The sequence below is a fragment of the Gouania willdenowi genome, chromosome 7, assembly GCF_900634775.1.
Source record: "Gouania willdenowi chromosome 7, fGouWil2.1, whole genome shotgun sequence".
In the NCBI taxonomy this organism is placed as follows: domain Eukaryota; kingdom Metazoa; phylum Chordata; class Actinopteri; order Blenniiformes; family Gobiesocidae; genus Gouania; species Gouania willdenowi.
Genome location: NC_041050.1, coordinates 16,571,751 through 16,594,338, shown reverse-complemented (window position 1 = coordinate 16,594,338; position 22,588 = coordinate 16,571,751). Strand labels below are relative to the sequence as shown.

Below are 22,588 nucleotides of genomic sequence, written 5' to 3'. Positions count from 1 at the left end.
ACAAATCATCAAAAAAACTACTTAAGTATAGTAATGTACATTTACTTTGTTACCATACACCTATGGATTGAATTATTCCTTTAAAGCTGATATCTTAGAAATCTGTTTATTTATGATTCTTTTGAAATGCAAAAAAATACCAAACTAGTCTTATACTATGGTCTACTGCCTGTGGTCATTCATATACATTAATGTATATAAGTCCCTCCTTTGTCCTATAGACCCCTATACAAATGGAAATGATCGCCGAGTGCGCCCAGCCAATAGGCTTTGACTTCCTGTTTTTGAGACTGTCAATCAAAGTGAATGCGGAACTGTGCACGGAAACAAGGCCGCGCGTCATAACAGCAAACAGGTAAATATGATTTTCGCTGTTACCTGACCCATAGACCTACTGTATATCAATGCGACCCGATGCGACCTTGTTATGTTCCGCAATGCGCATGCAGAAAAGTAGAGGCGTGGCTTCTGGTAGATTAGTAGAGGAAGTGGGAGGAAGTGAGGCTGTTTATTGAGACGTTTCTCAGAAACTCCAGATATCAGCTTTAAGCAAAGCCTCAAATTCAGTTGCTTTAACCAAGCGACTACAATTTTGTAACACGTATACGATAAAGGGTTTTCTATAGTCTAAGTAAAGGGAGTATTTTTCAATGAAAAACAAGTGAATGTATGTCCTAACTAGATACTGTGATGGAATAGTTCCATACACTAGTTTAAATAAAAAATCTATTGAATACTAAAACAAAATGCTGCTGTAAAGTTTCTAAAGGAGACGTAAGGTTGTGCTGCCTCAGTTTTAAGATGGATGGATGCTTGATGAATATGAACATAAGATCAGTACTCCAGTAATATTGTCAGAGGCTGCACACAGTTTAAAGTACTAGTCACTTACCGCAGGAAGAGCAAAGAAAGCCACTCCGATCATACTGAACGTGGCTCCCAGCAAGCGACCATTCCAGGTTTTAGGAACCTTGTCACCATAACCAATGGTAGTGAGAGTGATCTGATAAAAAAAATAAAAATAATAAAAAAAAGTAGGTGCATTGATTTGAAGTTGTGGTTGTCATTTTTATGTCACTTTAGACTGTGAACAATGAGTTTGGCCGTACCAGTCCCCACCAAAGAGCATCAGCGTAGGTTTCAAACTCGTCATTGGAGCCTTTTTCCACCGAGTAGACCAGAAAGGAAGCCAGAATAAGGCAGAGGAAGCCAATGTACCATGCTGTGATCAGCTCCTATGTAGAAAAACAAGACAGTAAGGGTACAGGGACTCAAAAGTAGCCTCAGGACACCTCCGTCATGCTCTGCAACTTTATTGGACATTATTAAGTCATTCCTGAACACTCTGTGCCAAACCAGTAATTCCTAAATGTCTTTATTTCCCTCGCCTCCACAGCTGCCACAGACCTGCTGTCACTGCTTTGCACATCATCACAGAAACAGGCACAGCGGCACACTTTCCACAGCTTGTTAGAGTTATTAAAATGAGCTAGGGTGGCTAAAGAGAAAAGGGACTGGAAATCATGTGGCACTGAAATAACACAATGGGATGACAGGACTGAGAGGCTTTTATCTGTAAAAGAGAAGATGTCTTATTATCACCCATAAACTAATCATTTGTGCCTCTAATGATAACTAACAAAGTGTTCTCACTTCATTATGATGTGTATGACTGTTAGTGGGTTCTACTGTGGAAGAACATTGTAACCTCAGGCTGTGTCGGGTGTCTTTCATTTGAGTCCAACCAGATTCAGTTTGTATTATGTTAAACTAATAATTCTTAACCCTCCCTGAACAATAGAATAAACCCCTCATCATTGTGGACAGGAATTAAGACTTCAAAGAAAAAGAGGCAGTCAAAATTGTTGTTTTAAGTCATCAGGAAAAACATAAAATGATACAAAATAAAGCAATTTTGTTCAAAGCCTGGACAAAAGTGTCATTATGTTACATGTTGCTAATCTGCAGTGTTTAGTTCCCATTAAAACCCCTGCAAAAGATTTAGAAAGTAGTCAACCGTGGACCCAGGTTGCACTATTTGTGCTCTCACAGAGCCTGGTACAACAGATGAGCTCCAATAGCTCAGATTACTTAATATTAATATTAATATGAGCATCCAAGCATTTGAATTGGAATGTACAGAATGGTCTGGTTTGGTGATTTACGTTTAGCTTTTCATGTGGCTGGATTAACTTTAAAAGAAACTAAGTTTGTGGCTTTAATCTAAATCAGAGATAAAAAAATGTGATTGTCTGATTAAAAAGACGCATTATTAACATTCATGTCGACTTTTAAAATAATCACCACTCTAAGCATTAATACAGGGGAAAACAAATGCTTTGTCTGTGTTTTTGGAATCATTTTGTGTTTGTTATTATTTTGTATATTTTTCTCTAATATTTTTGTTGTTATTTGATTAAAATTTTTTTCTTCTCATTTATCATGTTTTTGTTGTTGTTTTGTGTGAATTTCTGTTATTTGTGTGTCTTTGGTGTCAATTGGTTCAAAAATGTTGTGATTTTGGAGTACATTTTGTGTATTTTGTTGTCATTTTGTACTTTTCTCTTCTTTTTTGAGTTTTTTTAATCAATTTGTATTTTTCGTGATTTTGTGTTCTAACCTCTGAGTCATTTTTGTGAATTTTAATGTTATTTTCTATAATTTTTCTGTGTTTTTGTAGTCTTCTTGTGTGTTTTTTGAGTAAGTTTTGTGTAATTTGTTACTGTATATCATGGGTATTTGGTGTCATTTTGTGCATTAGACCTGGGACCGCAGTTGCCCGTGTTTGATTTAAATGGTCATCTGTGGTTTGTGCTGGATAATCACAGGTGAACCATGGAGGCCCCACCTCTTATTATGATGACTTTAATTGGCGAAATATGACAAAGCATGTTGATTAAGAAATGGGGGTGGGATTAAATAAGTCCTTCTTCTTCCAACTCTCTTTTGAGCAGACACATTATTACAATCATGTGTACATAGATCTTATATATTATTTTGAACATCTCTGATTGTCTTTCTGTGTTGGAGTTTTCTGTACACAAAATAGTTCCTTTTGTTTTTTCTTTTCTTGTCCCTACTCAAAAAAAAAAATCAATGAAATGAAATAGAATGACATTTAAGACTCTGCAGGCATGGATTTGTAATGTATGTCAATGTGTGACTTTTTTAATGCTATTAATATCATTTGCAAAAATATAACTTTTTATTCATATTTCAGAAAACAAAAATGGATATCTAAAATATTGGTATGAATGATCAATATAGCAGTATTTTTTTCCATGTACATCCTTGCTTTTATGTGTATCTAGCATGTTTAAAACTATGCCAGTCAGTTCACAGGGGCAGGAGGAGGAGGAGGAGGACCTGCTCGTTTTGGACCCCAATCATCTGCTGGTCCTGCCATTACAAACTTCTCTGATTTGTGAACTGAACAAACACTTGTAAAGGATGAAACTAAAAACTGAAAAAGCTCCAGCACCTTAAAGAATCCCAAGCTCAGGTAGAGGTCAAACACAGACAGGTCCAGGAGCAATTAGAGGTGACTGCAAACAGAAGCTGTAATGCTTCAGAAAAGAAGGGGAGAGCTGAACACAATGCGTCTCAGCTTTTAGGCATAATAGGATGATCTGATGTTGCCCACTTTGTACTCACAAGGGCCCTCATTTATCAACCTTGCGTAAAAAAAACGGGTGCAAACTTGAGTGCACATTTGGTCGTACGACAGGACCAAATCTGGCGGCTGAATTTGATTGTCATTAACATGCTACGACCTCCTGTTTCGGAGGCCCCGCCCACTGAGGTCAAACATGAAAAGAACATTTTCCAAAATGAAAATTGGCAACCCCACATCTGAGGTGAAGCAAAACAAAGATGTGCTTCTTGACAGTGTGAAAACTGGAATTAAAGAAGCGCATTTAAACACTCTCTGGAAGAGAATCAGCTACTGAGCTGGTGACGTCTGCCCCCCTGTGTGCGCTGTGAGCAACTTCAAAACAGAGATCCCAGAGACACACACAGATATGACGTTTATTCCGGCCTCAGTCGGCACGTTTTAGGCAATAAATATCACATTAAAAGAAATTCACAAACAAAATGCTTTAAAAAAAATCTTAAAAATTACTAAATGTCCCTTGTCTGTATTTATTATGTTCTGAATGTGTGTCTGCTTATGCTTAAATGACAGCTGAGGCTTGTATAATACTTTATTTTCAGTCTCAGTCAGATTTGGCTGTGCTGAACCACAAATCGACACACTCAGATTTGCGTACACAAGGTTAGACCTGACGTGCGTACACTTACGTCAAAATTAATAAATACCAAAGTTGGCGTGAATATGGTCGAACGCACGTCGTACTCTCAGATCTGAACGTATGAATGGTTGATAAATGAAGGCCAAGAAGTGCAATCTCACTTAAAAACAATGAACAATCTCCAACACAAGGGAGGAGCTGAGAAGATCCAGGCAGAGAAGGAGAAACTAAAGCAGCATTTGTATGTGGAACAGCTAACAAAGAAATGGAACCAGCTGGCAGCAGAAAGATATATATGGTATGTTTTTCAAACCATCAACATGGAATTGTTGCTAATGGAACGTAAACAGTTGGTATGTCAGTGGAACGACAACCTCCTGAGCATACGAAGACAGGTAATTCAAGTTAGGATGTTGCTCAGTAGGGAGAAAAAACCTCAGAAAGTGTGGACAAACATTACAAAGTCTCCTCCACCAGTAAGTGTGTGGAAGAAGCCCTGCAGGCAGTGGTGGCCTATTGGCCAACCTATTTTTATTATATAAATATTTTTAAAAATAAACAATAATCAATTATTTTGAGTACCATGTGTGTTTACATTCAGGGCGGGCCGTCAGTATCACGTCTATAGACACGCCCACTCATGAATATATAATACATTCTAGAAAACAGGCAAGTTTGGGAAAATAAACCTCAAATAGAATGTTTTTGGGGTTCTTAGAACAAATGGAGATGGGTGAAAAATAGCATAACATGGGACCTTTAACGTGATAATCATTTGTTTTGTTCAACCGCTGTGTCGATTGTGTCACAAACACATCAGATCAGCAATACGAAGCGATAGAACAGGTACTGGGGGTGGAGTCCATGGGTGGAGTTACCAGCGGGGTGGAGTGTATTTTCTTCGCTTGTGAGCACTGATGTCTGTTCAGTTGTATGGGGATGGTTACTGAAACTAACTTTTGACTTAATAATATATATAATCATATCTCCATCTAAATTTGCTCTATTGGAAAACATCTAGAAGTTTTTGATTCTGCTGAGATGTTGATTTTACAGCCAATAGGACAACCTGAAACAGTTGCTTTGTTTGGCAAGAGCATCAGAGAATAACACACAGAAGGATGAAGAATGCAATGCAATTCTAAAATCCCAGTCCACACTCATGGCATAAAGGTTTTTGCAGCATAGATATGCAACACGTGTTGTATGAAGATTGACCTGAATCACAGGCTTAACTAAAGGAGGTTGGGGTCACCTTGCTATGTGCATAAACTACAGATCCAAGCAGCTTCCAGGTGCCCCCACGGCGGTCCATTCGCAGCATCCGCAGAATCTGCAGGAACCTCAGACTTCTTATGGCTGAGGTGGCAAAAACATTCCCCTGAGATCCCGCCGCCAGCACAGACACTGAGGCAATCAGCACCATGATGTCTGCAGAAACACAGCAACAATCACAGAAGCGCAGAGATACAGTGACACGCTTGACAGCAAACTACAGCCGCACTATCACAATGAATTACAACCCACACATAGATATATAATGACACAGAACATAATGAGACCCTATATTTCTATTTTGAAGGTGATTCGTTAAAGTTCTATTTTTTCATGTGAAAAAATTATTTACAATTTTATTTTAACTATTTAGTTTTGATATAAATCCATACTTTGTGTTCCAAGATGCACTATTTGTCATTTTTTTCTTATCTAACCATTCAAAAATATGCGGGGGTATTTGGGGTGTATCCCCGCCCAACGCCCAATGAGAGCGGGAGATAGACACCAGCAGACCCCCGCAACCCTGAAAAAAGGAGGAGCAAGCGAGTCAGAAAATGGATGGATGGATGGATGGATGGAACATAAAGAACAAAAACACAAACAAATAACAGAAGAAATTACAAGACGGCAACAGAAACACCCAAAGTCACCCCAAAAACAGACAAAATGACGAGAAATACAAAAAACCTTATTCTAAATACTGAAGTGAATGTTGATAATCTGCCCCTCAAATCAGACACATTTTTGTTGTTTCTGCTGTGATAAGTCATCGTTTATGAAAGGAATGCACTTGATTCTAGGTACTACATTTTAAATGAAGCACGTTTTCTCACCTATGACACAAAAAGGCTTTCTGGCGAACTTTAGTCTGCCTCTCCATCCTCTGTATCGACAGCAGCAGCCAGCCGCCCATATCCTCACTATGTACTCCACTCCAAACACTACGATGGTCACAATTTCCTGTGGAACACAACCAAACAAAAAGACTGTTCCATCATGTCATGAATCTATATGGAGTAGAGCATTAAAATGAATACTCACCAAAATGTACAAGGCACTCTCAGAACTGTTTTTGAACTCTCTGATGGTGGCAAAGACGGAGAGGATGAGACAGGAAAAGACCAAAAGGAAGCTGGAAGAGATGAGATATGTTTTTTTTTTATTTATTAATCCCCATTACTTAATGATGGTGGGTGTATTACATAAAAGATTAAAACTAACCACTTTTTTGCTGTTCTCTCAATCTAATGGTATTTAAGAAATAATGGATGTCTATAATTTCATCAATGACCGCCATCTCTTCAATCACACAGGAAGTTGGGCTCATAATCTCTTCAAGAGAAACTCTTCCAGGAATGAGGTGGATTAGAACATACCGGAACCAGTAAAAAGTTTTCTGAGAAGTATCAGCCACTGATTAAACTAATAAAAACATGTATTATATTAACCTGGTTTGGAGGCAAACTTTCACATTTTACAACAATAAGCTATAGTCAGTGTACTGTGCTCAGTTTAACTGGGCAAGGATGATGAGTTTTTCACACATTTGAAGTGACGAGTCCTGCTTGCCTTACATCAGCAGCTTGTATGTGGTGATATTAAACACGTACTGGCTACGGACGTAAAAAGTCTCTCAATAGACATTTGCATTTTCCACGATCAGAAAAATACTCCGGGGTGCATTTGAAAGTGATGTGACTCAGATTAGCGTTAGCTTTTTTGGTTCAGGTTAGCTTTCACACACAAATGTGCCAAGTGGAAGCAAACAATGAAAACAAAAAACCCGTAGCCCTTATAAAGTGAATTGTGTTTGTGTGAAAGCTCGCCTCACACTGCCTTGCTGTGCATAAAGTGTAAGAGAGGATGATCCTCACAGGAACGGACAAACCAGGCAGTGAAATTATTAGCAGATCCTGGAAGTCCTGGAAGTTAAGCTTGATTGAGGGAAATAAATCAGATTAGATGGAAATCATTTGACAAAGCCCTATCCCACCTACAATCAGATGAGCGTCCGACTGGATAGATGGTAACATACAATTTGATGTAGAAAATACTCCACAGGGCTCCACCTCAGGGACATCCTGTAGATAAGATTGTTCTGGAAGAAATCCAAAGCAGTGCTAATGGAGAGTGCAATGAAACCCAATACTGGGAAGGGTGTTTTTTTTTTTTTTTTTTTAAAGATGCCGATGGAACCAGCAGAGACTGCAGAAAACGTATTGTGGAATGTGATCAAGTGTTTCCTGAGCACATGATCAGGTGTTACAGCTCACCCTGCACTAAGACAGTTTGAAATAAAATTATGGACAATGCAATGAAAGAACCATTAGGTTAGATGAGTATAAGGAACTCCTGCTGTTGAAGTCATGAGAAAGCCTAACGAAGCAATCATTATGGAGAGCTATTTAGCAGGTGACGTTTACTTACAAGTGAAATGTATTAACAGATCAACAGATTATTGTCAACACAAACTAGGATGAAAAGAAAAATGAGTCTTGGGTAGAAAAAGATGGCAGGATGTTGTAGAGACAACAATGGAAAGTGTGAACGTCTTGTTTTAATGTCACTTTATTTTCATCTATCAAAGACGGTGTTAAATTTACCAGGAAATAGGCTTACAATTAACTAGTGACCAAGTACACGGCTTATTATATATCACCACAAATATGAAAGTGACTCTGCACAATTAAAATTACAGTGACAAACATACAAATGTCAATTATAGGTGATAAAAAGTGAAGGCATGACAGCTCCTTCCTCTGTTAATTCAAGCAAACTTAATGATGCACCTAATTTAGAAATTAATGTAAAGACAGCTGTACTACTTCCAAAAGAGGAAGTGGGATTACAGCAAACAGCTGAAAAACACCTGCTGTTATAATTGTCAGCTCAATTTATATATTTTTCTCTCACTCTGTGTTTTTGTAGTGGTTTTGTGCAAGGTGGTTTGAATCCAACCTGGGTCATCACTGTGGGATGTTGAGCAAGTCCCTTAACCCTAACGGCTCGAGTTGTATTTTTCCTTAAATAAAAACGTGTCATTTATGTGTATTTTTTATTTTGTGTATTAAATTTTTATATAATCATATTTATGTATTTTATGTTATGTAGTGGCTTAGTGGTTCACACAGCCGCTGACACAGCACCTAGCTCCTTTCTCTGTGGAGTTTGCATGTTCTCTCCTTGCTGCGTGGGTTTCCTCTGGGTACTCCAGCTTCCTCCCACAATCCAAAAACATGACTGATAGGTTGACTGGAGTCTCTAAATTGCCCGTAGGAGTGGAGGTGAGTGTGAGTGGTTGTTTGTCTGTGTGTTACCGGCAGACCCCCGCAACCCTGAAATAGGACAAAGCGGGTCTGAAAATGGATGGATGGATTTTATGGATATTTTTGTGTAACAATTTGTGTATTTTCAGACATGTTTTGTGTTTTTGAGTCGATATGTGTATATATTAAACCAACAGCGGGCCGCATGTGACACCCGGGCTGCCAGTTACCCATGCATGGACTAAGCAATTAAATACATTTACAATATTTGATAACATATACAGTAAATTGAAAGTGAACATACTTGGGAAAAAACAGAAATGAAAGCAATAATTTGCTGTAATCTGACTGATGAGGCTATAGCTACAATTCCCTCCCGAAATGATAGATCAAACCTAACTCATCACTAGTACATACATTTTCTCTGTATGTAAACTGAATCTATCCTTATATGTAAGCAAAGCTGTGCATTAAACGTCTATTTTGCTTCATTCACTCTTCATTAGCATCTTTACTCGACCTGTGAAAAATGTTTTGCTTTTCAGCTGCAGCCCATTATTTCTTCTGCAACTGCAGTTCTCTATAGTCACATGAAACTCTTGGCTCCTGCTTCTGGATTTGATCCAATGAGCATAAAGTGGCAGTGATCAATGCTATCCTGCAGCAATGTAGTCATTGGATTAACTTTAATTCCTTTTGACCTTTTCCCTAAGCCATATTGTTTTGTTTTTTGTTGTTGTAGAAATTAAAGCAGGCAAAATGTCAAAAGAATTACTTTGCACTTTCACTCTCACTCTGCATCGCCTCCGTCCAGTTCAATTTGTGAAGTCAGTTTGAGGTCAGTCCTTCATAGCAACAAATGTGTGTGTTCACATCTCATGCATTATTGATTCTACAGCAGTTTGTGCTTGACTGGTTAAAGTTAAGTCTTTATGTGACAATCTGCCTTCGTTTTTTGAATCATGTTTGAAGGAATGCTTTGTACATCTCTGGAAGAGCTCAGCACAAAGGCTGTTGATGTCCAAAAACATGTATTTTATGTTAATTGTGGGATTGAATAGTCGCCTGTATGTGATGCTTAGGACCCCAGAGCTGTTCTCGCGTGCATGTGTTTGCAACTCAAGGCACTGTCCTGCTTATTTTCGATTCCTATTCTACTTTTCCATCATTGAAATTAGATAATATCTGCATTCCAGGAGGATCGGCGGCAGCGAGAAAATAAAAAAAATTTAAATTAGTCAACCGTTATGGTGCTGACTCCTGTTGTATAGATTCATTATCAGTTTTTGCAGTTTTTCACTCATGGTGACATGGCTACATATTTGCTTCCATAAACAGCCAATGTAATAGCATATTACCGCTTGACCTCTTTTGTGCATGTGGGTCACTTTAAGCAGAAAGCAAGGGTTTAGTTATTCTTTATGTTAAATAGTAACTAAACCACTGCTTTCTGCTGACCTGCCTCTAAGGGGAAATTTTAAAAAATGCCTTGATTATGGCATTGGGCATTACTGAAGCAGTAAGACATGCCCAGTCAGGCAGCGCACAGTGCTGGCAGTGACAGAGCGCTGACTGCTCAACTACTAGACACTATATCACTCACAAACAGCCCCTGCTCTACTCCCACCATGAGTCTCAGAACACCACCTCACACACACACACACACACACACACACACACAACACATAAACAATGAAGACGCACACACGGCAAAAAGAAGTACATGCACGTTCGCGCACAAGCAGAGACAGACGGGGATACATACATGATGTGTCTGTACATACACCAGTGGGCGTGCACTGTAGCTGTTCCCACTCAACATTCTTGAAGCCAAAATAAACCCATTTCATGTGACGTATGCATACTAAATTAGGTGTATGCGCACGCAGGCTCGGTGCAAAACAACCGGAGAACTGCATTCTACTAGCATCGGCACGCGATTGAAACACTTTTGTTTTTGTATAAAAACAACACAATGCCCATCGTGTTGCGTTGTTGATTGCACAAAATTGGGCACCCTGTTCAAAAGAATAGATGATTTTAATGTAGAGATTTCTCATCCTTTGAAACTGATCAGTATACGCGGAGTTACACAGAAATCTTTGTTAACAGGAGTGCAGCGGCCCGCCTACCTGCCTGTTCATAACAAGTTGCTGTAAGCATCTAGGGCCGACGCTAGATTACCTCTTATCGTGCTAACTTCCAGGATTTAATCAATGTGTGCTGGACTGCAAAGCTCGCTAACGTCTTACAGAGCTAAATCGCCATGTTAACTTAGGCTGAACGACCAGCCTGGTCGGGAGCAGGTTTTGTTCTAGCTAGGACAAGGGTCACCAACATGGAGCCCGCGGGCACCAGTTAGCCTGCATGGACCATAAGAGGTGCACTCAGACCTCTTCAATTGAATACTGTATATGCTGCACTTGATACGTTTTTGTATTAAATTTACCATGTTTAAAGGTTTATTTTCAATGAGACTTTGAGACAAATTTGTTTAAGTTTTGCATGTAGGATTTTGTTAAAGGGGCAGTGTTATGAAAAATGCACTTTATAATGGTTTTGTTACAGTTATATACATTCCTCATTCAGAGAGCCAAAGTTGAAAAAGTTGTTTTTCCTCCCACTCGTGTTATTACACATTTTGTAAAGAGTCAACTTTGGGAAAATAAACCTGAAATACTATGTTGTTGGGGTTCTTATAAAAATTGGAGATGTGTGAAAACTATTATATTAAATTATACTGGACCTTTAAAGAAGCTGCTGATGTGTTTTAAAAAAAATGCAAAGTGGATTTTTCTGAAAAATTTCAAAATTGTTAAATTGTACAAATTTGACATGTTTTACGATTAGTTAAAACGTTTTTAGTTAGAGACTAGCTAATAAGAACATAAAGATTTCCTATGAAATGTAATGAAAGTGAAACAATTGCATGGATTAAGGAAAAAAGTGCTGCATGTTGAAATATTTATTTAAGTAATTGCTAGTTTTCCTTATTATCTAAACCCTTTAATTAAAGTGAAACTGTGAAAATGTAGTATTTATTTAAATGTAGTATATCTAACTGGTAGCCCTTCAGATTATCCTGTAACTTTACAGTAGCTCACAGTTTGCGAAAGGTTGGTGACCCCTGGGCTAGGATCTGAGCAAGTGCTAAAGTCCCGCCTCCTGACCAATCAGTTCTCTTAGAAAGCGAGCAGTCCAATCAAAGGTGATGTGTGAACACGTCACTGTGTGGATCTGATCTGACAGCTGACAGGGGAGAGAATATTTAGACATCGATGTCTAAATATAATCGATGCTACAGTCAGCTGATGAAGCCTGTGTATTCAAATGCGTGGACGGGTGAGGTCATTAATTCATTAATACATTCAGAGAGGCTGACCGCATCAGCAGGAACATACTACAGACTGTGAAACAATGCGCTCTCATCCCAGTGTGTGTGTGATAAATAGGTCTACTTGAATAGAAAAACATGTGTGCTGTAATAAAGTGAAACTGAGCGCTGTCCGTTTATCATCCAATAGATTAATATCATAAATATTATCATATATAACATTGTCAGCAGCTTCCTGTCTGGGTTCTTTCATTCCTGCCTTTTCTGTAACAACAGTGTTGTTTTTGGTCTGAATTATGGATTTTAGTTATTCATAATTTTAATTTTAAGCTAAAGCTAAAGACCTAACCTGGTCGGGACTAGGTTATGAAGTGGATCAAATCTGAGCGAGTATAAAAGCTCTGCCTCCTGGTGCGCTGAACTAACACTGTCGCTCTTTGCTGTCATCATGGTTTTGAATTCATGACATTTGTTTAAGATCATAAGCTGTTCCTCCACTGTAAAGACGTCGCCCTGCCAGGTTCTCCACTGTAAAGACGTCGCCCTGCCAGGTTCTCCACTGATTGGTCAGATGTTGCCATCTCCTCACATCTTTTATGTGAACGCGCACAGACCGAGGCTGAAAACACTTGGTTTAAGTTAGCGTGTTGTGATCGGCTGTCATAGGACAGCTTCTCTCTGACAGAGAATGTTTGGTGAGATTAATCCAGGATATAATTATCTAGAGACTTGTATGCTTTTAGGTTTTCTTTAGTATATACACTGGGTTTTTCTATCAGATATGTATAAATGTCTGGCCATTAAACATCGGGCCAGGAAGGCACATCGGATGACCACTCGTTTTTGGCAATGCTGCATGGGTCCCTCAATTGTCTACCTGTACGTAAAGTGAACTTTATTAAAACAAACTTCAAAGAAAAATTAGCACTTGAACACAATGCAGGGTGATGATAAGTTATAACTAATGATCACAGCAGAGTTTAGGGCAGTCACTCTGACATTATACAACTAAATACGTAAAATTCAAACACTAGGATCAATCAACAGCACTACTTAAAGCTCAAATACATAGGAATTCAGCAGGAATTAATGAGTTTGGGTATTAGTTACCCTTTAAAGGTTGCATTTAGTTAATAAAATTAAATTGAATGGGTAATATCAACAAGCACACACAATTGAAAAAAAAATAAAAGTAGATTCCTCAAAAATCAGAATTGTGCATTATGACCTGCGGCCTGAATGTAACCTATGTTACGCTGCATTCCCTGATGTATTACAGTCTATATTGTCTTGGGTTTTCAGCCAAACTCAATCCATCCCAAAGGCTAGACTTATATCTTATGGTCTTCACAACAATGAGATGTTGACTTAGGATCACTTTCTGCCACTCTCCAGCTCTGACCTTGCCTTATACTATAGCTCATTAGTAGCTATTAATGAGGACGCTTGCTGATGAAGGAGAGGCACAGAACCTGCCTCCTGCAGCACTCCAATAATTGCCAGCACAGTTAGCCGCCTAATGTTTAACAATCAACTGAACAACCGGTTTTGAAGATTTATTTGTAACAATTTGTTTGCCAACTCTAGAGTAACAAAAAACTAAAGACCTACATGTTTAGTCTCCATGCTCCAACAGACTGGAAGATTGAATCCGTTTACCCTGATCCCTAATGACCCCCAATCCAATTTATGTAACATTTTGAAAGCATGAGCATGACAGTAAATACATTCTGCTTTGAAGAGAACAAAATGATATCTCCGAGTAGCAAATCAAAGATGAAGTATTGCTTTTTTCTAAATGACAGTTTACTCTGACAATTTTGGGATTCACCGAATGTTAGATGTGGTTGATACCCTGAGGCTATTCTCTAACACCTCAGTGCACTATAAAACTGTCATGAGTCTGCTTAGTTAGTTATGGTTTACCTCCTTATTCACTCCCTGTTCCTTAATTTTGCCTGTTCCTGCCCAGTTTTCCTGCTCTCCACAGCTGCTCCTCATTCCCTCGTCAAGTTGGAGGAGGTTACTTATACTCCCTCTGTTCTGTCAGTCTCTTGCTAGATGGTCAACCCGTTAAGAGAGACTTCAAACTCCTAGAAAGTATTGAGAGTTCCTGAGTGTGATTATTAAAGTGGTTATTAAATAACAAATCCGAGTGGGGAATATTTCAGTTGTCTTCCTGGTTTTGTGCGGGGCCCGTTTATTCAATCTTCAGTCTACTCCTTCCTGCGTTGCATTTGAGTTCTTCTGTATACCTGTGACAAAAACAGCAACTGGAGCGAGAAATCTCACTCCGTCCTGCAAACATCCAAGCAAGTCAGCTTGTATCCAGACGACGTCAGTGGAAACGTGACCATTGATTAATCAGGCTGATGTGGCCCGTTGTTGGGGAAGAAAAACCTGCACCTCCTCCCTGAGCTGCAGATAAAGAAACATTGATCTGCTCTACTCAGCACATCGCTTGGCCAAACATACGCTACGCTAAATTTAGACTGCAACTAAGACAAAGAATGCAAAGAAGAAAAGGGTGCAGAAAAGACTACTCAACTGATTGATTTATACCTGCTCCCGTGATATGATATGATATGATATGTACAGTATAGATCACATTCCTCACGTAGTGACACATTTATTGTGTGGATGATTGGCAGAGATCTTATTCCCGTAGATACCTCACATACACCAACAATACACACACAAAAAATATATATATTTACCAAAATAAAACACACACAAAATGACAACAAAGATTGCAGGAAAATATATAAAATATGGCACTCAGATCACATAATCGCATTTTTCTTGTGAAAAAAGTCTGTGCTGTCGCACTTTAAATTGCCTTTTGTAGGAAATGTGTACACAAATAAATTTGCTTTGCCTTCTTGTCCAGTGTGCACTATATAGGTACGTATGTCTCAAAAAATTAGATCATCATGAAAATGTTCAATATTTTGTGTCACTCATTTCAGAAAGTCAAACCCATATATGATATAGGCTCATGACAGAGTGAAATATTTTAAGACTTTATTTCTTGAAATGTTGATGATTATGGCGTACAGATAATGAAAACCCAAAATTCAATGTCTCAAAAAATTTGAAAATTACATAAGATCAATAAAAAAAGTTATTAGAAATAAAAATGTAAGGCTTCTGAAAAGTATGTTCAATGCACTCAGTACTTGGTTGGGCCTCCTTTTGCATGAATGACTGCATCAGTGTGGCGTGGCATGGAGGTGATCAACCTGTGGCACTGCTCAGGCGTAATGGAAGCCCAGACTGCTTTGATAGCAGCCTTCAGGTCATCTTTGTTGCTGGGTCTAGTGTCTCTCACCTTCCTCTTGACAATAACCCATAGATTCTCTATGGGTTCAGGTCAGGCCAGTTTGCTGGCCAATCAAGCACAGTAACACCATGGTCATTGAACCAGCTTTTGGTACCTTTGGCAGTGTGGGCAGGTGCCAAATGAAATCAGCATCTCCATAAAGCTTGTTAGCAGAAGGAAGCACCCCTGAACCAGAGACAACGTCAAAAGCGTCTTACCTGGATTGTGGAGAAAAAGAACTGGACTGTTGCTGAGTGGTCCAAAGTTATGTTCTCTGATGAAAGTAAATTTTGCATATCGTTTGCAAATCAAGGTCCCAGAGTCTGGAGGAAGAGAGGAGAGGCTTAAAATCCACGTTGCTTGAAGTCCAATGTGAACTTTCTGCAGTGTGCGATGAGTTGGGCTGCCAGTCATCTGCTGGTGTCGTCCACAGTGTTTTTTGAAGTCCACAGTCAACTCAGCCATATACCAGGAATTTTTAGAGCACTTCATGCTTCCTTCTGTTAACAAGCTTCATGAAGATGCTGATTTCATTTTCCAGCAGGACTTGCCACCTGCCCACACTGCCAAAGGTACCAAAAGCTGGTTCAATCACCATGGTGTTACTGTGCTTAATTGGCCAGGAAACTGGCCTGACATGAACCCCATAGAGAATCTATGGGTTATTGTCAAGAGGAAGGTGAGAGACACTAGACCCAACAATAAAGATGACCCGAAGGCTGCTATCAAAGCAATCTGGGCTTCCATTATGTATGAGCAGTGTATTAGCAAATATTATAAGCTGACAAAGACACTAACGTGCAAACGACTGAATAAACTAAATGTAAACACTAATGGTGGGAAAAGGCAACACACGGATAACGAACCTACACTTGTTCAGAGCTAAGGCAGACGTTAAATATGGGGAAGGTGAAGAGCTGATGGAAAACTCCTGAGTATGAACATGAGGTAAAGGAGGGACGTCCATCACACAAGCATACTGACAGAACATGAAATCAATACACGGTCAGGAAGCTATTACCAACAAAGACAAAACTGAGAACTAACAGAGCACATGGTCAACCATACATTATATTTTTTAAAACTACACTGACAGGAATAAAAATAATGAACCAACTGACAAATGAACCTGAACTTACAGATAACCAAAAACTATTGAAACAATACCACTGCGTCACACATTTACGAAATCCCAAGATTAAATGTAGAAGATTATTTCTGTATTTTTCAATGTTATTTTGGGAGGCCCTGACACTTTGTTGCTTTGGTTTGAACACACACAACTGTGAACTGTTTTCATGACCTCAAGGTCAGCAGCCGGCGAGAGCTAGACTGCACTGTGATATATGGCTAAGACACGGTTGTACCAGACACATGGAGGGCGCAGCCATGAAGATGCACAAATAGACGCAGACACAGATAGAGATACACAGAGAACAGAGAAACACACAGACATAGAAAGCTGTGTGCGTATTTGAAACTGTAAAGAGAATAAAGCTCATTGAAGTTATACTATTCTTGTTTTCTGTCCTCTGAGATGTTCAATTAAAATATCCGGGAAGAAGGTAGAGAAAAACTTTACTAAAGTAAACATCAATCTCTAATCCAACTGAAACTAAAAATGATGGAAGCTTCCTCAGGATTCTGGTGGATTTTACATAATTTGCAGACATCTGGGAGATGCTATTAATAGGCAGGAGACTCCTAAAGACTTAGGGTGTCTGTAAACTGCTCTTTTGTTACTACTTCTATGCTTTCAAAAGACAGATGATCAGCAAAAGAACTGGTAATAAGTTGTGATTTGAAATTACATTAGATAACTATATAAAGGTTTTGGTGACAGTCTGAATAAACCTCCACCCTACGTTTATGTTTAGCACTACTGCTATATTACATTAAAAGGTCAATTATTAACAAAAGCTACAAAAATACTTTTTGCACTTTACAAATTCAAATCCCATTGAAGTATTTCTGAGTCAGAAGTCATTAAAACCTATAGCAATAATCATTTCTATTCATGCATGTATGTGTATAGCTTTGGATGTGGGTTTCATCATTTTGTTACGCAGATGGCATCTTTAATTATGTGCAACACTGACATCATTGTACATGCTGGACTGGTGGTATTTTGCACTGTATAATATATAAAACTCTATCGTTACCATAGTGGGATGAGGAAGATGCAGCAATTTTCAACCAAAAAACACAAAGTTAAAGAGTCACGTGATTAGCCTCCATCAGACCACTGGCATCACCTCAACCTGCACTCTCCAAAGAGACCAATACATCTTTTAAAATCATGTCATGAAGCAAGTTACTAATAATGGCCAATGGCATCACTAATAAAAATAAATAAAATAGTATTGCAGCATCAAAGTAAAATACAAAAATCATGAATTAGGACCATAATAATTAGTCAATTTCACTACAATCACTGGGTTGGAGCTACATTCTGCTGCTCGTGTCCTTTCTTTGTAACGTCCTTAGTTTGTCTGTTGATGGCGAGCTCAGCAAAAAGAACAGAAGCAACCTTTTGTCCTCAATCTGCCTCTATGACAAACTTCAGTCCTTTAATTCACCGCTGTGGGATCAAATACTTCTCTTTTTTCAATGTTTTCAGGCAAACTTGTTACAGTTTTGTGCAGAACTGGTCGATTTTTGTCATTTTAAAGCTGTAGAGCAGACATGGGCAACTGGTGGCCTCCAAAGTAAATGCTCAAGTTAGTCCCAAATAAATTATTAGTTGGTCCGTTGGAGGTTTCTGTATTGTGTGACATTAAAATTACATTAAGATATAGTCGACTAAAAGTCAAATTGTAATGTGTCTAAGTTAGAAGCTACTATCAAAGTCCAACTGAAAGGTGTTTTTCAATGACAGAACAAATCTACGGCAAATGATTGCAAAAATAGAAAGTTACAAGAAAAACATATAAAACCACATTTTCAAAAAACAACAAAATAAGAGACAAATATACAAAAATATGGGGGTTTTTATGATAAAACATACTGGAATCAGTTAAATAATATGAGTTGGATGAATTGAGTTACAGCACCTCTGAGATTTATCTCACGGGTTTTGAACTCGTCAGAACAGACGCCGGCTGTATCACACAAAATGCTTCACAGCTTGAACTATTGGCAAGGTTTATGTCACCATGTGCTAATGATTTACCGATGGCAAAACTAAAAGTCATGACTAAGACCAATAGAGGGGGATCCAGAAGCTTCTGAACTGAGTAATCCGGATATACTCATGTTCCACTTATTGATCCTATAAATGCATCACAAACGAGACCACAGAAGATCGACATATAAAGGAAACCCTGATGGATTAGAAAGCTTCACAATCAAGTAACTATTCAATATTATCATTGTGCTAGTCCAATGCTTCGTTTTGTGTATAGGACAGACCTGGTGCACATAGGTTTGTAATTTAGCTGAATGGAAGCAAAGAGTTGAGTGAATAACCGTAGAGTGATGTGCATGAATAATGAATAAAACAGGCATTGAGCCAGAGCTGCAAAAAGATTGTTCTGCAAGGGGGTATTTTTGCAGACTCTGCATATTTTAGGGAGCAAGACAATAGTTACAAATGCCTTTATGACTTTCCACAAATATGTGACTATTCTATGAACTGGTCTAGATCAACTCTTCTTCCTGCAACAAGACGATCATTGAATCCTGCAGGCCAAACCCACATTACCCTCCCACCACAGATGTTATTAAACATCTGGGTACAAAATCATCAACAAATTGAAATGAATTAACACACCTTAACTTCAATAACAGCAGATCTGCAAAATGGAATAATATTCCTTATCTCTCTCCTTGGCCAAATTGCTGCAGTCAAAGTGTTTACCCAAAATAAATAATAATAATAATAAAGTGTTCTCCATGATCCCACTGAAACACGCAGACTGGATTCTGCAATTACAAAAACCTATGCTAGGAACAAAATAATAATATAAACATTTCAAGATGGTCACATCCAAAGCAGGACCTCAACACCAGGTTAAAAATAGAACAACGTCAGTGCAAATGACATTAAACTCTCTGACTTTCCCTTTAGCACTGCCCCTCTCTAACACCATGACTGCTACAACAAGTCAGTGGTCGCCTTCACCTTAACTGTGCACAGAAAGCCCAGGAGATTAGAAAGACCTCGTTAAAACCAAGTACGTTCTCTCCAATTTGGCACAAACCTGACTTTGAAAACAGGAACATATACTGCTCCATTTCAGAACATTGAACAAAGTGGAACCTCCAGGACCTTTCCAAGATGACCGACTTAGGACAAATAACAATGTACCGGTACCTCCTACAGTTAAGCTACTGCATCGATGCATTAGTAAGCCTGAAGTCTCAATGGTATAATTCTATCATAAACCTCCCTAAAAAAGAAAGAAGGAAAGGAAACAGCCCATAATGCCCATACTATTAACCACCTTGTAGCAAATGTTGATGTATATCTTTTTTATAATATTCCATTCATCTTTGCAGCAAATTTGTAATACATATTTTCAATATTCTAAAGCTTAGCTGGTTTTTATGCGAGGGGGTATGTACCCCGCTGGAGTGGAAACACACACAACAAAGTACTGTAGAATTCTGTAAAAAGCATCTAAAACACATTTATATTGGTCATAAAACTCCATTGTGTTATATAATGTTAAGTCAACAGAAAACCCATTAGGTTCTTGACCATTGTTAGATTTCTTTACCAAGATTTTTTGTTATGGTTTTTGTCAACTACGTTTTTTTAAGCAACAATAACCGGACAATGACTCTTTTTAAAAAACACACACAAACAAACAAAAACAAAAAAACAAACGTGGACAAAAACAATATCAAAATATATTGAAATTTTGTCAGCTAATAATAACTAAATTATAATCGTCACATTGAACTAAATCCAATCAGAACTCATGTGATCATATGATCTTATGCATTGTTTACATCAAATCTGCGTGTACTGTATTTACAAACATTAATACCTGACTGTCAATGATTTAGCCGATTAAAATCCTAATGTAATTTAATTGACTAACACTATACTATAGTATAACTGAAATAATGCTGATGACTACATTTTGACTTAAGGCTTAGACAAACTTGATGGAACCATGTTGGAAGAGATGAAGGTTCTCGCTCATGTTCTTCTCTTTCCTTCCTTTCCACAAATCCTGACCAATCAAGGCAGAAGTCTATAACCAACTCTGAGTCTGGTTCAGCTGTAGTTTTCTCTCTCTTTAAAGGGAGTTATTCCTCTCCATTGCTTATTCGATGTGGAGATATTGGGTTTAATATTTAGAAATGTAAATGCTCACCTGCACAGAGGCAATGGCTGCAGTGTTGGATGTGACCTGCAGCAGTGTCACAACCATCAGCGCACTAAGAAACTATTCATCAAAAACACTCAAGCTGAGAAGAAAAGCCAGTGTGGCCACGGACGACTTGGGTAAACCAGGTTTAACCCGTAGACCTGCACTTTGATGAAATATCCCACAGATTGTCATTGTTTATATTTTTTATAGACCTGTTGAGTTGAACTCCAGCGCATACTCAGAGTGAGTTTGTAAGATTACAGAGCATGAATAGCAATATTTGTTGAGGTTATAATGAGGACAAGATTTGGTTTTCATCTGTTTTGTGTAGTATTTGCAAAGTGGCACTTTTTTTTTTCATTTTATAGGAAAAATTGCTCCTATTTATTTATTTTTAATTCATATTGAGTTCATGCCCAGAGTAAATATGCAAGTGTTTCCAGAGTTAAGGTCAAATAAAAAGCAAGGTTATTTTTTTCCTTTCTAAAAATATTGCATCGACTCGTTATCGTGAGCCCATTATCGTCTATTGTATCGTATTGTGAACTCAGTATATCGTCCCACCCTATCATTAAAACTCAAGGAGAATCTCAATCGAAGCCAAATACTGTATATAACACCTAATGAACCTTTTTACAAAGACACAATAGCTACAATTGTATATTTCCTGCCTGGATGTAAATCACTGTCTTTAGATGAAACATCAGAAGATCTATGACAGCATCACTGATCGTCAAATGTCTGACATCAACTCTGAGCAGAGACTTTTGTGACCTCACACACACACACACACACACACACACACGCACACATTAGTCAAAGTACTGGAGCTGTCCACAGAGCTGGTGCTGAACGCTGCCGCAACATAAGCTGCTGCTGACTCCACTGAATGATCCCAACTCCTGCACACACACAGTCCACTGCAGGCGTGGCCCATCACCACTACCCTGTACTACTACTGACTCACCATTATGAGGTGATGATGATGGATCACAGTTAGTTCTGCAGGTGAAATGCGGCCCTCCTCCTTCTATCATGACTTTCAGTGTAAAAGTCCCACAGACAGACAGACAGAGAGACAGACAGACAGACAGGCTGAGAGCAGGACCCTCACACCCCGCACATACTCACACATAAGCATGGTAGATGAACGCCCAGCCCCGCGGTCTCTCCAGCGCATTATAGAGGAAATTTTGGAGTTTCCGGTAACTGGCGTTTTTCTTGGCCGCTCTGGGTCTCCCGGTGCCGGATCCGGATCTGCGGAGGATGCTGCTCCGCTTGGTGCTGTCCGAGCCCGCGATCAGCAGCGCCCCGTCCCGACTGGACTCCGGAGCTCCGGGCTCCAGGCCGACAAAGCCCACTTTGTGCTTCTTATCTCCGGCTTGAGCTGGGAAGACCCCCCCGTTAAGAGATTTCTGCACCATTCTAAAGTCAAGACCAGTCTGACCAGCAGCTGTCTGAGCCCGAACCGATGGTGTGTGTGTGTGTGTGTGTGTGTGTGTGTGTGTGTGTGTGTGTGTGTGTGTGTGTGTGTGTGTGTGTGTGTGTGTGTGTGTGTGTGTGTGTGTGTGTGTGTGTGTGTGTGTGTGTGTGTGTGTGTGTGTGTGTGTGTGAGAGAGAGAGAGAGACTGACTTTAATATATGATCCCACCATCTAATGGCCATTATTGACTAATTACACCACTGCATGGAAGCTTTTTAACCGCAATAAGTAATATTTATAAAACATATATTATCCAATCATTTTCAAACCTACTGTTTACCAAAAAATAATCTGTGTATTTTTGTTTCCTGAATTTAACTGGTGAATG

At 38.9% G+C, this 22,588-nt stretch overlaps 1 protein-coding gene across 7 annotated transcripts in view; it reads right to left on the bottom strand.

Annotated features, from left to right (window-relative positions):
* LOC114467065 (potassium voltage-gated channel subfamily KQT member 2-like) overlaps positions 1 to 22,249 on the bottom strand; it is a 43,363-nt gene extending 21,114 nt beyond the window's left edge. For 6 of the 7 annotated variants that reach the window (XR_003674489.1, XM_028453073.1, XM_028453068.1 and 3 more), the window contains exons 1-6: positions 21,909 to 22,249; positions 6,573 to 6,663; positions 6,365 to 6,491; positions 5,509 to 5,684; positions 1,110 to 1,235; positions 893 to 1,003 (exon numbers count right to left, since the gene is read on the bottom strand). Coding sequence is in view for 6 of the 7 variants with exons in the window: in XM_028453073.1 (XP_028308874.1) it covers positions 893 to 1,003; positions 1,110 to 1,235; positions 5,509 to 5,684; positions 6,365 to 6,491; positions 6,573 to 6,663; positions 21,909 to 22,201 (924 nt within the window). In the remaining variant the exon portion in view is untranslated. Of the gene's footprint in view, positions 1 to 892; positions 1,004 to 1,109; positions 1,236 to 5,508; positions 5,685 to 6,211; positions 6,219 to 6,364; positions 6,492 to 6,572; positions 6,664 to 21,908 lie in introns of all 7 variants that reach the window. The other variant, XM_028453069.1, reaches the window with a different exon arrangement.
* Between the last annotated feature and the right edge of the window lie 339 nt (positions 22,250 to 22,588).